At 34.1% G+C, this 16,060-nt stretch overlaps 1 protein-coding gene across 1 annotated transcript in view; it reads right to left on the bottom strand.

Moving 5' to 3' along the window:
- The window catches only part of LOC111161001 (testis expressed 11), a 273,790-nt gene that overhangs the window by 106,296 nt on the left and 151,434 nt on the right, over positions 1 to 16,060 (bottom strand). The window contains exons 15-16 of the mRNA XM_022524429.1: positions 6,627 to 6,729; positions 2,385 to 2,509 (exon numbers count right to left, since the gene is read on the bottom strand). Coding sequence (XP_022380137.1) covers positions 2,385 to 2,509; positions 6,627 to 6,729 — 228 coding nt within the window. The remainder of the gene's footprint in view (positions 1 to 2,384; positions 2,510 to 6,626; positions 6,730 to 16,060) is intronic.

Below are 16,060 nucleotides of genomic sequence, written 5' to 3'. Positions count from 1 at the left end.
TACCTGAATCCCCATAAAGCTCTATAAACCCCTCTTTTTGCATTTCTCCCCAACTCCCCCAACCTTTCCACATATGCTTTCTGAAGTCCAGTTCGTTATCATCAAAATCTTCTCTGTGAGCAACCCCTTCCCTGAAAGTTCCCTCCACATTCTTTCTGTAATGGAAATCTAGATCCTACCAAGGACACTGCTTCCAAAGAAGCCCTCTGAAGTAGTGGTGATTTTTCTCTCATTTCCCTTCTACTCGTAGAACTGGAGATGGAGTAGGCAGCGTTTTTGCTCTTCATTGCTGTTTTAAAATTATTCTCCCTTTCCCAACCCCCAAATCCCTAGCTTTGAATTTCCTGTCATCAGACTATTTCACCCACCATTTCTCATTGTGCTGATCTACCAGCTTTCTGGCCATTTCTTCTCATTTCTTGATGACTTATCTACTGCACAGTTATTTTCTCAAAAAACTACTCCTGTCTTAGTTTTTGGCACTTTCAATATATAGATAGATGATCCTCCTAATATTCTAGTCTCTTAGTTCCTCTATTTCTACTCTATCTTAGCTGTTCACTAACACAGTCATTGACTGTACCCTTTCATTACTATTGTCTTCTCATGAATTTGTTGGCCGTCTCTAAGTTTTCTTTGAAGAAATGTCTGTTCATGTCTTCTGCCCATTTTTAAACTGGATTATTTGTTTTTTGGGTGTTGAAGTTGTGTTGGTTCCTTATATATTTTGGATACTGCCCCTTTATTGGCTATTTCATTTGCAAATATCTTCTTCTATTCAGTACATTGTCTTTTACATTTGTTGATTATTTCCTTCACTGTGGAGAAGCTTTTTATTTTGATGTAGTCACAATAGTTTATTATTATTTCCCTTGCCTCAGGAGACATATCTAGAAAACTGCTACTATGGCTGATGTCAGGGAAATTACTGCCTGTGGTCTCTTCTAGGATTTTTATGAGTTCAGGTCTCACATTTTGGTCTTTAATCCACTTTGAGTTTATTTTTGTGTATGGTATAAGAAAGTGATTCAGTTTCATTCTTTTGCATGTAGGTGTCCAGTTTTCCCAGCACCATTTGCTGAAGAGACTGTCTTTTTCCGATTGCATATTCTCTCCTCCTTTGTTGAAAATTAATTGACCATATAATTATGTGTGTATTTCTGGGTTTTCTATTCTGTTCCACTGATATCTGTGTTGGACTCTGTCATTAGTAATGGTTACAAACCTACCATACTCGCAGTCAGGGCTGGGACTAGGGTAACCTAAGTTACCTTAGTTAACCTAAGTTAAGTGTAAGTGAGGCTCTTAAGGTACAAAATTTAAGGAGGCACTCACCCTTAGGGTCACACAAGAACCAACTCTGTGCTTGCATGACTCAGAAAGTGGGTGCTTCCTTAAGTGCCTCACTTCCTCACCCTGGTCCTGCAACCTGCTCTGTTTCATGTATTCCACTCTCTGACCACCTTTCTAATTCACTCCCTTCTGTTACTCCAGCAATCCTTCAACTACACTTAGACCTCCAATTCATTCACGCTATGAATTTTTCACTGTCCCTCATCCCTTTGATATCCTCCTCCATGACCAGTTTAAATTCCATGGGGATTAACAATAATCACTTCCTTTTTTCTGATTTTCCTACTACTACTCCTTTGCTTCATTGTATTCATCTGGAAAAACCACGAACCTGATTAAATCCAACTTTCTACTCACTTTTGTGCCTATATCCATGCAGCTAGAAGTGGCTGGATAAAAACCTGTACAACTATTTTGTTTATTTTAAAACTTCATCAAATACTTACTGGGCAAGCATCCCACACTAGCATGTCATTCACTTTCTTGCTTTCCTGCATTATTAGTTTATACCTTACCCATCTTCTCAAACTCCCCAACATCTCCTCTCCCATTCTCACTTCTGGTGATGACCTTGTTTCCTACTTTGTTGAAAAAACTGAAGCTGTCAGGAAAAAAACCTTCCAGATTCCCACTACCACATTTATTCATACACTAGGAACCACACCACATACTCCTAACTTCTTAACTGCTATCATAGATAACTATCCATTTTCTTTCCTAAAGCCAGTCCCAGAATTTATACACTTGTGTCCATCACCTCCTACCTATTTAAGGACATTGCTCTAATAATTCTCTTTTCTCTCTCACACACATTATCAACTTTTTATTCTCTTACTAGGTCATTTCCATCAGTATATAAGCATTCTCATTCATCCCATCTCAAATAAACCAACAAATCTCTGATCCTACTTCTTACACCAACTTCTGACCAGTTTCTTTTCTTTGTAGCAAACTCCTCTAAAGAGTTCCATTAATTGTATCTCAAAATGGAAAAGAGGTAAAAATCTTGTGGATAAATACATAAGAATTACCTCTAGAGCAAACTGGGCAGCTAAACTGAGAAGCATGACAGGTGACTCTCTATCTAGAAGTAGCTCATTCTCCTCTGGAACTTCAGGTATTAATAACTTCTCTAATGTGGTAATTGCCCGCAAAGCTGAAAAAGAAGGAAACAATTTAAAAAATGAGATACTCTTATCAAAGATAATAGTTATATATGATTAATTATACCACAGTGATTTTGGAACTCATTTTAAGGGCACCGATATCTTTTCTTTTATTAAGTTCAATTAGCCAACATATAGTATATTATTAGTTTGATGTAGTGTTCAAAGAGCACTAGTATCTTTGAAATATTAGTTAATTTTCATAAAGTCATCTCAATTGCTAAGCAGTCAAGGAGGACTTGAATGTCAAAAAAATGCCCAACTGAGCAATTCACCTCTGAATTTATCCCATGGATATACTTGCAAAAGTGAACAAAAACATACAAATATGTTTACCCAGCAATATTTTAAGAGTACAGTATAGAGCCAACCTAAATTCCATCAATAATCGATGGGCTAAATACATTGTGGTACATTCATAAAAGGGAATCTAAAATGGAATGAAACTTAAAAATGAATGGTGGCATTACATTCCATTATATATCTTAAAGACAGACTACAATAAGTTAAATGTATGCACTATAGAACTTAAGTTTAACAATTAAAATAAGAAAAAAAAAGAGAGCTAATAAGCCAAAAGATGAGATAAATGTAATCATAAAAAATACTCAATCCAAAAGAAGGTAGAAAGAAAGAAAAATGGTTACAATGAAGAGATGAGACAAACAGAAGACAAATAAAAAGGTGCTAAATTTAAACCTAACCACATCAATAATCATGTTAAAGATAAATGGTCTAGATGACCCAAGTAAAAGGCAGATAGTCACACTGAATTAAAGAAAGCAACTTGTGAAGTGTGTAAATCTGGCGATTCACAGACCTGTACCCCTGGGGATAAAAATATATGTTTATAAAAAATTTAAAAAATAATAAAATAAAAAATTTAAAAAAATAAAGAAAGAAAGCAACTTTCAGTTATATGCTACCTACAAGAAACACACTTAAAATATAAAGACAAGATTAGTTAAAAGAAAACGCATGGGATGATATATACTATGTTAAAGGTAATCAAAAGAAAGCTGGAGTGGCTATATTAATATCAGACAAAATGGAATTCAGAGCAAAGAATATTACATAACAAGGTTAATTCATGATGATAAAGGAATTAATTCATTGTGAGACTATAACAATCTTAAATGTTTATGCACCTTATAACAAAATTTCAAAACACAAGGAGTAAAAACTTAAAGAACTGCAAGGAAAAATTAACAAATCCACAATTACAGTCTAAGATTTCAGTACCTTCTCTTAGTAATGGACAGAACAAGTAGTAAATTAGCAAGGATGTAGTACGCTTTACGCAATTAATCAACCTGACCTGAGTAACATTTACAGGGCACTCAAACGCCAGTAAAATATAAAATATACATTTTTCTCAGGTGCATATAGAACATTTACAAATAAAGACAATATTCTGGGCCATAGAAAAAGACTTAACATATTTAAAAGGATTCAAGTTATATAAAATTATGATCTTTGATTATATGATTTCAAGTTTATTATATAGCTAAACTAAGACAGTATGTAAGTGGTATAAAGACAGATTAATAGATCAATTGAACAGAATGAAGAATCCAGAAAGAGACCCACACACACGACAACTGATTTTCAATAACTGTGCAAAGGTAATTCAGTTGAAAAAAACAGTTTTTAAATAAATAATGCTGAAAAAAATGACACTGAAATGATTAGATAGCTATGTGCAAAAAAAAAAATGAACGTCAGTTCATACCTTAAATTAAATAGCAGAATTAATATACAAAATCGATCACAGAACAAGCCATACATTTAAACCTATAATATTTTGTGAACACAGGAAAAAAAATTTTGTGACCTTAGATTAGGTAAAGCTTTTCTTACCCATAATACCAAAGAGGAAAAAAGATAAATTAGACTGTCAAATGTCTCATGAGAGACACTGATAGGAAAATAAAAAGAAAAAACTTGTAAAACACATATTCAATAATTTGTATGTACAATACATACAGAACTTTCAAAACTCAGTAAGAAAACGAAGTTCCGTCTATCTTAGCACGTAAATTGTATTTCTTCCCTATGTTCTAGCCACTATGACAGAAGATGAATAAAACATATAGAGATGAATTTTAAAAAAGTAAACAAAATTCCCTGTAGAAAACTGGACAGAAGATTTATACAAACACTGTCAAAGAAGATACATGGGTATCAAATATCAGACATTACAGAAATGCTAGTTAAAACCACAATAGGGTAATACTACCAACTATTAGTATGGCATATAGTTTTAAATGGACAGTTCCAACTGCTGTTGAGGACACAAATCACCTGGAGCACTCGTATATAGCTGGTCAGAACATAAAATTGTATAGCTACTTAGGAAAACAGCTTGGCAGTTTCTAACATGTATTTACCATACAATCCAAAAATCCAACTCCTAGATATTTATCCTAGAGAAGTTAAATCTTATCACACAAAATCTTAAACAGATATTTATGGCACGTTTATTCACAGCTGCCCAAAACAGAAACCATCCAAATATACTTCAACTGGTGAATGAATAAACAAACTGTGGTACATATATACTATAGAGTACTACTCAGCAATAACAAAGAACAAACTATGGAAACACAGTGGTATGAATGAGTTTTGAATGCATTATCATAAGTGAAAGAAAGGCTCAAAAAGCTTCATAATATATGACTTCATAATATATTTATATGACATTTTGGAAATGGCAAAAATATAGAGATAGAAATGAGTTCAGTTGTTTTCAGGATTAAAACTAGTTGGAAGGATGACAATAAAGGAACCTTAGGTAATGTTTTGTTCTATATCATGACTGTAATGGTGGTTACATGACAGTACACATTTGTCAAAACTCATAGATTTATTAATATAAATAACCTCATAGAATCATGCCCTAGTAAGAGTAAGTTTTATTCTATATATTATCAATAAAGATGGCTTTAAAAATAGTCACAAATAACTGGGGAAAAAATAAAAAGACTGAACTGGTGCTATGTTTAAAAAGTAAAAAAAAATATTTTAATAGAATGTTAAAAGGTTTAATAGGAAATCTTTTTTTGCCATTTCTATTGGTAAAAATTTCAAATTTTTTTAATCTTTCAACATAATGCATCAAATAAAACAAATTCTCAGAGGTCTCCAATGAAAACATTGATGATGGACATGACTACACTATAAACCCTGATAAAGAACTGACACCAACTTGCTAATCTTTAATTAATATACAGGAACACTTTACTATCCAGTGGAACATTCGTTTTTCAATAAGAATAAATTATCTTCCTTTTTATGGAGTGCAAAGCAGAGTCCATTGCACATAGTAGGTATTCATAAACAGCTGCTCAACTGGATTAGTTTAAATTCTGTTTGGATCCATTAATTTAAACTTCTTCATTTCTCAACTTCTGCCCTTCACAAGGGACAACCAGTCTGGAGCTCCAGCTGCCTCAGGATATTCTCAGCTACACTGATAGCTGAATGGGAATAATAATATCACAGCACAGGCATATCTGTAACCAAGTCAAGATCCAGGAGTGTACAGACACATCGACTAGGAAACTATGCTTAACTTAATGGAAAAGGCACAGCACTAATGGGATGAGGTTCATGTGAGCAATTTCAGCACTGTCAACTCTGTAGAGAGAAACTCCATTTCAAGGCCAAATCTCTTACCAATCACTTACCAAATAAGTGAAAACATTTTAAAGTAAGCTGGAGACTCCGATTGTCTAAGACAACTCTTAACTGAAATGGGTTTGCAATATCAATTCCGTCTTATCCCACAGCTTTTTAAACTTAATTTTTAAGAGGTTCAAACGACAAAAGGTACAAAAAAAAGTATACCACGACAAGACTTTCACTCCAATTCTTGTCCCACATCTCCCTAGTTCTTACTTCCCCAATAGGCAAACCCTGTTCTTTTATTCCTATGTAAACTTCGTAATTCCTTTTTGCATGGTTGTGTCATCTTTACATAGCCAAGCTAGAATATAGAATATATAACTCCATTGTCTTGAAAACAATGTTTTTTCCTTTATGGTAGAAGAAGATTATTATTCTTTATATTAACAGTTAGATATAATTCATAAATAACATTCATACCTCTGCCAGAGTTTCCCTCTAAAACTGCAATCTTGAATACATAAAACTGAGTGAAAATATTTGTAGGATCACGTCGTTCAGCTTCCATCACTGCCTCTTTAGCCTGAAAAAAAGAAATATTAGCTCTCTTTCATACAAGTAATAAGGAAGACCTTATCATATTTTACTAAAATTATTATTATATAGTCACAATGGGTAAGGATACGCATCATAAAAAGATGTGAATCTAAGTAAAATCTTTAAAGAATTGTTCCCTTAAAATGCTAAAGAAACAGTGAGTTCTGCTTCTAGAAATAGGGAGCATTATATATGTCAGACTAACTCTCCTACTGAAAACAACAAAAATGTTAGGTAACTTTCTTTTTTAATTCTAAAGCAACTTACAAGATAATAAAATCTAACGGAAAAAAGTGAGGTTCTAGAGAAACAAGCAGAGAATTAAAGCCACTTTTTTTTCTAGTGGGCATTTATAAATCTAGACAAATGTTAGCTTTAGTTTTAAATGAATCTCACTAGGTTAGGAAAACAGACATCAAGACCCAAGGGACCACACGCTTAGGCTATCAGAACTAAACTGCTCCTACCTCTCACCAGGGGACTGCAAAGAAAGTTACTTTGGTTTTCAGTGGAACACAACAAAATATGGTGGGGAGAACCGATCCCTGAGGCATGTATTTACATCACCAAATTACATTCTACAGGAAGCCAAAAGACCTCAAGCTATGAATTGAGTTGACATTGGTCCCAAACATCTGAAGAAGCAAAGGTAAATGTTCTCTGGGGGAAGTAATCTTCATCCTAGGCTTCAAAATATTTCCAAAAATGATTTTTTAAGAATCAGGAGTAGTAAACAAACAAACAAAATCAAGCAAACTAAGAAGCAATACAACATAAATGAGAATCATCAGAAACAAATTACAGGAAGATTCCTAAAATGTAGATACCAGAATTATAAAAAACTATAAAACAACTGTTTTCAAAGTTTAAAGAAATAAAAGGCCCTCAGAAGTATATGTAAGTAGGCTGATATACAATATTACATATTGATATGGTACAGTGGTTATTTCCAGCTGATACCAATTCTGATTGATTACTGCCTGTGGAATATCAATTGTTACACATCCTGAATATCAGAGAAGTTTGTAGGAAACAGAAACTATAAAATATGACTTTGATGATGTGAAAAAGAATTAGTACGTGAAATGAAAAATGCAATAATCCAAATGGAAACATGGTGGTTGGTTCAATTGCAAATTAGAAACTTAAGAAGGGAAAATTAGTGAACTGAAAGATAAGGCAAAATAAATTAGGCAAAGTGCAGTACAGATATTACAAACATGGACAGTTCAATAAAGATTCTTTTTAAGACAACGACTAAAAGAACTGAAACACTAAGTAATTTCCACATTGGTAGCAGGGGGTAACCAGAAATTTTAAAAAACAGAGGATACTTCTTTCAACAAACTGTGTTGAAACAAATGGACATCCATATGCAAAAAAAAATATGAATCAGACCATAAACAACCACAAAATTAACACAAAATGGATCATAAACCTAACCATAAAACCCCCAGCTATAGAACACTTAGAAAGTAACATAGGAGAAAACTGAAGTGACCATTAGTTTGTTAATGACTTTTTATTTTTTATTTATTTTTTAAAGGTTTTCTTTTTAAAGATTTTATTTACTTATTTGACAGAGAGAGACAGAGAGACAGACGGTGAGAGAGTAAACATAATCAGAAGAGAAGCAGGCCTCCTGCAGAGCAGGGAGTCCAATGTGGGGCTCGATCCCAGGACCCTGGGATGCTGACCTGAGCTGAAGGCAGATGCTTAATGACTGAGCCACTCAGGCACCCCTATTTTTCAGTTTTTATTTAAATTCCAGCTAGTTAACATACAGTGTAATGTTAGTTTTACATGTATAATACAGTGATTCAACAGTTCTATACAACACACAGGGCTCATCATGACAAATGCACTCCTTCATTCCCACCACCTATTTAACCCATCCCCCCCACCCACCTCCCCTCCAGTAACCCTCAGTTTGTTCTCAGTTTTGTTAGTTAAGGGTCTGTTTCTTCCTTCGTCTCTCTTTTATTTCCCTGAACACTCCTTTGTTTTCTGTCTTAAATTTCACTTAGGAGTGAATTTATATGGTATTTGTCTTTCTCTGACTCAATTATTTCACTTAGCATAATACTATCTAGCTCCATCCATGTCGTTGCAAATGGCAAGACTTCATTCCTTTTGATGGCTGAGTAATATTCCATTATGTGCAAATATGCACCATAACTTCTTTATCCAATCATCAGTCAATGGACATTTGGGCTCTTTCCATAATTTGGTCATTGTAGATAATGCTGCTATAGACATGAGACATTGGTGTGAAGCCATGGGGCCCTGGACTTCGTTTGTTGAGAGATTTTCGATTACTGATCCAGTTTCTTGGCTAGTTATGAGTGTATTAAAGTTTTTTATTTCTTCATGCTTCAGTTTTGATAACTTATATGTTTTTTGAAATTTATCTATTTCCTTTAGGTTGGTGATGACTTAAAAAAAACCACCAAAAGTAAAATCCATTAAATAAGGAGTTAGACATTACTAAAATTAGAAATGTCTTCATTAGAGAATGAAAACATAAGTTGCAGAATGAGAGAAAACATTTGCAAAACACACATCTGATAAAAAGCTGATGTCTAAAACACACAAAGAATTCAACAATAAGACAAGAAACTACTTAATTATAAATTAGGGGAAAGACTTAAACAGTTACCTCTCTAAAAAAGATATACAGATAGCAAACAAGCATATATAAAGATGCTCAATTTTATATTTCACCAAAAAGATTCAAATTAAAATAATACCACTATACAACTATTAAAATAGCTAAAATTTAAAACATTCACAAAACCAAATACTGGTAAGAATGTGGAGAAATAGGAATTCTCATTCATTGTTAGTAAGAAAAATAAGAGTAGAGCCATTTTGAAAGACAGTTTCATAGATTCTTATAAAACTAAACATACTCTCACAATATAATCTAGCAACTGCCCTTCTTAGCATTTTACCCAAATGAGCTGCAAGCTAATGTCCACAAAAAATCCTGCACATTACTAATTATAGAAACTTTACTCATAATTGTGAAAACTCGGAAGCAACCAAAATATCCTTCAATAGGTTATAAAAATATAATAAAACTCAGAATACCCTAATTTTGTAATGATAGTGTGTAAATCACTTTTACCTCTACTATAAAAGTTAAAAACAATAATATTAAAAATAACTATAGCTATAAAAATTTGTTAACAGATGTACAATATAAAAATATGTAAAGTGTGACATGAATAGCATAAATGTGAAAAGAGAAGAAGTAAAAGTGTAGAGTTTCTCTATGCGTTTGAACATAAGTTGTTAACAGCTTAAAATAGACTGTTATATCTAAAAGATGCTTTATGTAAACCACATGGTAACCACAAAGAAAAAACCCATAGTACATACATAAAAGATAAATAAAAGGGAATTAAGGCATACCACTACAAGAATAAATTTTTTTAAAAGATAGCAAGAGAGGAAAAAAAGAACAAAGGAATTTTAAAACTAAGAAAACGATTAACAAAATGGGAATAGTAAGTCCTTACCTATCAAAATTACTTTAAATATAAATGGAGAAAATTCTCCAATCAAAAACAGAGAGGGATTAAATAATTTTTAATAAAAATATTCCAATAGTATGTTACCTATTAGAGACTAACTTAGCTATAAGGATATGCATAAACTGAAAGGGACTGAAAAAGATATTACATGCAAATGGTAAAGAAAAATGAGCAGGTGGGGCTATAATTATATCAGATAAAATAGACTTTAGTCAAAATTGGACACAAGAGGCAAAGAAGGTCACTATATATAGTGATAAAGGGGTCAAGGCACTAAGAGGCTATAACAATTATAAATATATATACACTGAATATTAGAGCAACTAAATATTTAAAACTAATATTGCCAAAAAGATGCTCAACATCAATAATTATCAAGGAAATGCACATGAAAACCACAGTGAGATAGCACTTCACGCCTGTCAGAATGGTTAATTCAAATACACAAGAAATAACAAGTTTTGACAAAGATGTAGAGAAAAAGGAGCCCTCATGCACTGTTTGAGATAATGCAAATTGGTAGAGCTGCTGTGGAAATCACTATGGAGGTCCCTCAAATTATAATTAGAAACTACCATATGATTTCCATTACTGGGTATTTACCCCCCAAAAAAGGGAAAACACTAATTTGAAAATACTACACACTCCTATGTCTATTGCAGCATTATTTACAGTGTTATTGCAGCATGATTTACAACAGCCAAGATATGGAAGCAATCCAAGTCTTCACTGATAGACAGATGGATGAAGCAGATGTGGTATATATACACTTTCTGGAAATTACTCAGCCATAAAAAAGAATGAACTCTTGCCATTTGCAGTAATATGGATGGACCTAGAGGGTCTAGAGGATATAAGGTTAAGTGAAATAACTCAGTCAGAGAAAGACAAACACTAATATTTCACTCATACGTGTGAAAGTATTTTTAACACAAAAAAAGACAACAAAAAAGGAGACAGACATAAAAAGACTCTTAAATACAATGAACAAACTGGTGGTTGCCAGAGGAAAGGTGGGTAGGGCAATAGGTGAAATAAAGGTGGTTAAGAGTATACTCATCTTAATGAGCAGGGAGATATGTATAAAAGTGTTGAATCATTATACTGTATACCTGAAACTAATATAACACCATATGTTAATTAAATTTGAATTTAACAATAAATAAATAAATAAATAAATCAAATGTTAACAAACTGAAGGGAGCAATTATAAACAGTAGGGGAATTCAACAACCCCACTTTCAACAATGCATAGATCATCCAGATAGAAAATAAAACATATAGCATACCTGCATAACACTATAGACCAAATGGACCTTACAAGCACATATAGAATATTCTATCCAACAGCACAAAAATACAGATTTCTCTGAAGCACACATGGAACATTCTCCAGGACAGACCATATGTTGGGCCCTAGAACAAGCCTTAACAAATTTAAGAAGACTGAAATCATATCAAATATCTTTTCCAAACACAATGGTAGAAAACTAGAAAAAGATGACAGAAGGAAAAATGAGAAACTCACAAATGCATGGAGGTTGAAAAACACATTCCTGAATAACCAATGGGCCAAAGAGGAAATCAAAAGGGAAATCTGAAAGTATTTTGTGGCAAAACAAAATGGAAACACAACATATCCAAACTTATGGGATGCATCAAAAACAATCTTAAGCAGAAAGTTTATAGTGATAAACACCTACATTAAAAGAAGATCTCAAATAAATAATCTAACTTTACAACTCATGGAATTATAAAAAGAAGAAAAAAGTAACCCCAGGTTTAGCAGAAGGGAAATAATAAAGAATAGAACAAAAATAAATGAAATAGAAATAGAAATAAGACAATAGAAAAAAATTAATGAAAACAAGAAGTTGGAATTTTGGAAAGATAAAGAAAATTGACAAACTTTTACCTAGATTAACCAAGAATAAAAGAGTGGAAAATTATAAATTATATATAATTTATATATATATATGTATTACATATATATGTATTATATGTATTATATATGTAATACATATATATATATAAAATTTATAAAACTGATATGAAAATTGACATCACAGAGACACAAATAATCATAAATGGTTACTGTGAACAATTATATAACAACAAATTGAAAAACCTAGGAAAAATGGATAAATCCTTGAAACATACAACCTACTAAGGCTGAATCAGGAAAAAAAAGAAAATCTGAACTGACCAGTTACAAGGAAGATTTAATAAACCCACATTTGACAACCAACATCAAAGAAATACAAACAAATATAAGAACATATTATGAGCAACTATATGCCAACAAATTTGACAATCTGGAAGAAATGGATGCATTCCTAGAGACTGTATAAACTACCAAAACTGAACCAGGAAGAAATAGAAAACCTGAACAGACCCGTAACCAGTAAGGAGATTGAAGCAGTCATTAAAAATCTCCCAACAAACAAGAGCCCAGGGCCAGATGGCTTCCCAGGGGAATTCTACCAAGCATTTAAAGAAGAATTAATACCTATTCTCCTGAAACTGTTCCAAAAAATAGAAATGGAAGGAAAACTTCCAAACTCATTTTATGAGGCCAGCATTATGTTGATCCCAAAAACAAAGACCCCATCAAAAAAGAGAATTACAGACAATATCCTTGATGAACAAAGATATGAAAATTCTCACCAAAATACTAGCCAGTAGAATACAATAGTACATTAAAAGGATCATTCACCATGACCAAGTGGGATTTATGCCTGGGCTGCAAGGTTGGTTCAACATCTGCAAATCAATGTGATACAATACATTAATAAAAGAAAGAACAGGGGCGCCTGGGTGGCTCAGTAGGTTAAAGCCTCTGCCTTCGGCTCAGGTCATGATCCCAGGACCCTGGGATCGAGCCCCACATCGGGCTCTCTGCTCAGCAGGGAGCCTGCTTCCTCCTCTCTCTCTCTCTGCCTGCCTCTCTGCCTACTTGTGATCTCTGTCTGTCAAATAAATAAAAATCTTAAAAAAAAAAAAAAGAAAGAACAAGAACCATATGATATTCTCGATAGATGCTGAAAAAGCTTTGACAAAGTACAGCATCCTTTCTTGATCAAAACTCTTCAAAGCGTAGGGATAGAGGGTACATACCTCAATTTCATCAAAGCCATCTATGAAAACCCACAGCGAATATCATTCTCAATGGGGAAAAACTGAGAGCTTTTCCGCTAAGGTCAGGAACACGGCAGGGATGTCCATTATCACCACTGCTATTCAACATAGTACTAGAAGTCCTATCCTCACCAATCAGACAACAAAAAGAAATTAAAGGCATCCAAATTGTCAAAGAAGTCAAACTATCACTCTTTACAGATGATAGGATACTTCATGTGGAAAACCCAAAAGAATCCACTCCAAAAATGCTAGAACTCATACTCAGTAAAGTGTCAGGATATAAAATCAATGCACAGAAATCATTTGCATTTCTATACACCAACAACAAGACAGAAAAAATAGAAATTAAGGAGTCAATCCCATTTACAATTGCACCCAGAACCATAAGATACCTAGGAATAAACCTAACCAAACAGGCAAAGAATCTGTACTCAGAAACCTATAAAGTACTCATGAAAGAAATTGAGGAAAACACAAAGAAATGGAAAAACGTTCCATGCTCATGGATTGGAAGAAGTATTGTGAAAATGTCTATGCTACCTAAAGCAATCTACACATTTAATGCAATCCCTATCAAAATATCACCAATTTTTTTCAAAGAGATAGAACAAATAATCCTAAAATGTATGTGGAACCATAAAAGACCCTGAACAGCCAGAGGAATGTTGAAAAAGAAAACCAAAGTTGGTGGCATCACAATTCCAGACTTTAAGCTCTATTACAAAGCTGTCATCATCAAGACAGTATGGTACTGGCATAAAAACAGACACATAGATCAATGGAACCGAATAGAGAGCCCAGAAATAGACCCTCAACTCTATGGTCAACTAACCAACAAAGCAGGAAAGAATGTCCAGTGGAAAAAAGACAGTCTCTTCAACAAATGGTGTTGAGAAAACTGGACAGCCACATGCAGAAAAATGGACCATTTCCTTACACCACACACAAAAATAGACTCAAAATGGATGAAGGACCTCAATGTGAGAAAGGAATCCATCAAAATCCTTGACAGCTGCTGCACCTTCTTCCTAGAAACATCGCTGGAAGCAAGGGCAAAAATGAACTATTGGGACTTCATCAAGATCAAAAGCTTTTGCACAGCAAAGGAAACAGTCAACAAAACCAAAAGACAACTGACAGAATGGGAGAAGATATTCACAAGCGACATATCAGATAAAGAGCTAGTATCCAAAATCTATAAATTACTAATGAAACTCAACACCCAAAGAACAAATAATCCAATCAAGAAAGGAGCAGAGGACATGAACAGACATTCCTACAAAGAAGACAACCAAGTGGCCTAGAGACACATGAAAAAGTGCTCAACATCACTCGACATCAGGGAAATACAAATCAAAACCACAATGAGATACCACCTCACACTAGTCGAATGGCTAAAATTAACAAGTCAAGAAACGACAGATGTTGGAAAGGACACGGAGAAAGGGGAACCCTCCTACATTGTTGGTGGGAATGCAAGCTGGTGCAGCCACTCTGGAAAACTGCATGGAGGTTCCTCAAAAAGTTGAAAATAGAGCTACCCTATGACCCAGCCATCACACTACTGGGTATTTATCCTAAGGATACAAATGTAGCAATCTGAAGGGGCACGTGCACCTGAATACTTATAGCAGCAATGTCCACAATAGCCAAACTATGGAAAGAACCTAGATGTCCATCAACAGAAGAATGGATAAAGAAGACGGTGTACACACACACACACACACACACACACACAATGGAATACTATGCAGCCATCAAAAGAAATGAAATCTTGCCATTTGCAATGAGGTAGATGGAACTAGAGGGTATTATGCTGAGCGAAGTAAGTCAATCAGAGAAAGACAAATATCATATGATCTCCCTGATATGAGGAATCTGAAAGGCAGAGTCGGGGGCTTGGGGGTAGGAAAGGAAAAAAAAATGAAACAAGATGGGATCAGGAGGGAGACAAACCATAAGAGACTCTTAATCTCACAAAACAAACTGAGGGTTGCTGGGGGGACGGGGGTTATGGCGAGGTTGGTTGGGTTATGGACATTGGGGAGGGTGTGTGATATGGTGAGAGCCGTGAAGTGTGTAAGCCTGATGATTCATAGACCTGTACCCCTGGGGCTAATAATACATTACATGTTAATAAAATAATTAAAAAATTAAACCTGTGTTTGACGTTAAGTGACCACCAACTTGATACAGACTGCTATACATATAAGATGTTATATATGAACCCAGTAGTAACCACAAATCAAAACCCTAAAACAGATACAAAAAAATAGAGAAAAGGAATCCAGGCATAACATTAAAAAAGCCCATTAAAGCAAAGAGGAAAAAAAAAGCAAGAGAAAAAGAACTGAGAGGAACAAGAAAAACAGCCAGAAAAAAAATAAAATGGCAATATATACATATTTTTAATAATTACTTTAAATGGAAATAGACTAAATGCTCCTATCAAAAGACATAAGGTGGGGCACCTGGGTGGCTCAGTGGGTTAAACCTCTGCCTTTAGCTCAGGTCATTATCTCAGGGTCCTGGCTTCGAGCCCCACATCGGGCTCTCTGCTCAGCAGGGAGCCTGCTTCCCTCTCTTTCTGCCTGCTTCTCTGGCCTACTTGTGATCTCTATCTGTCAAATAAATAAA

Source organism: Enhydra lutris, unplaced genomic scaffold (assembly GCF_002288905.1).
Source record: "Enhydra lutris kenyoni isolate GAN:26980312 unplaced genomic scaffold, ASM228890v2 scaffoldscaffold81, whole genome shotgun sequence".
In the NCBI taxonomy this organism is placed as follows: Eukaryota; Metazoa; Chordata; class Mammalia; order Carnivora; family Mustelidae; genus Enhydra; species Enhydra lutris.
The sequence above is the reverse complement of the archived record's forward strand: the minus strand, read 5'-3'. Positions and strand labels throughout refer to the sequence as shown.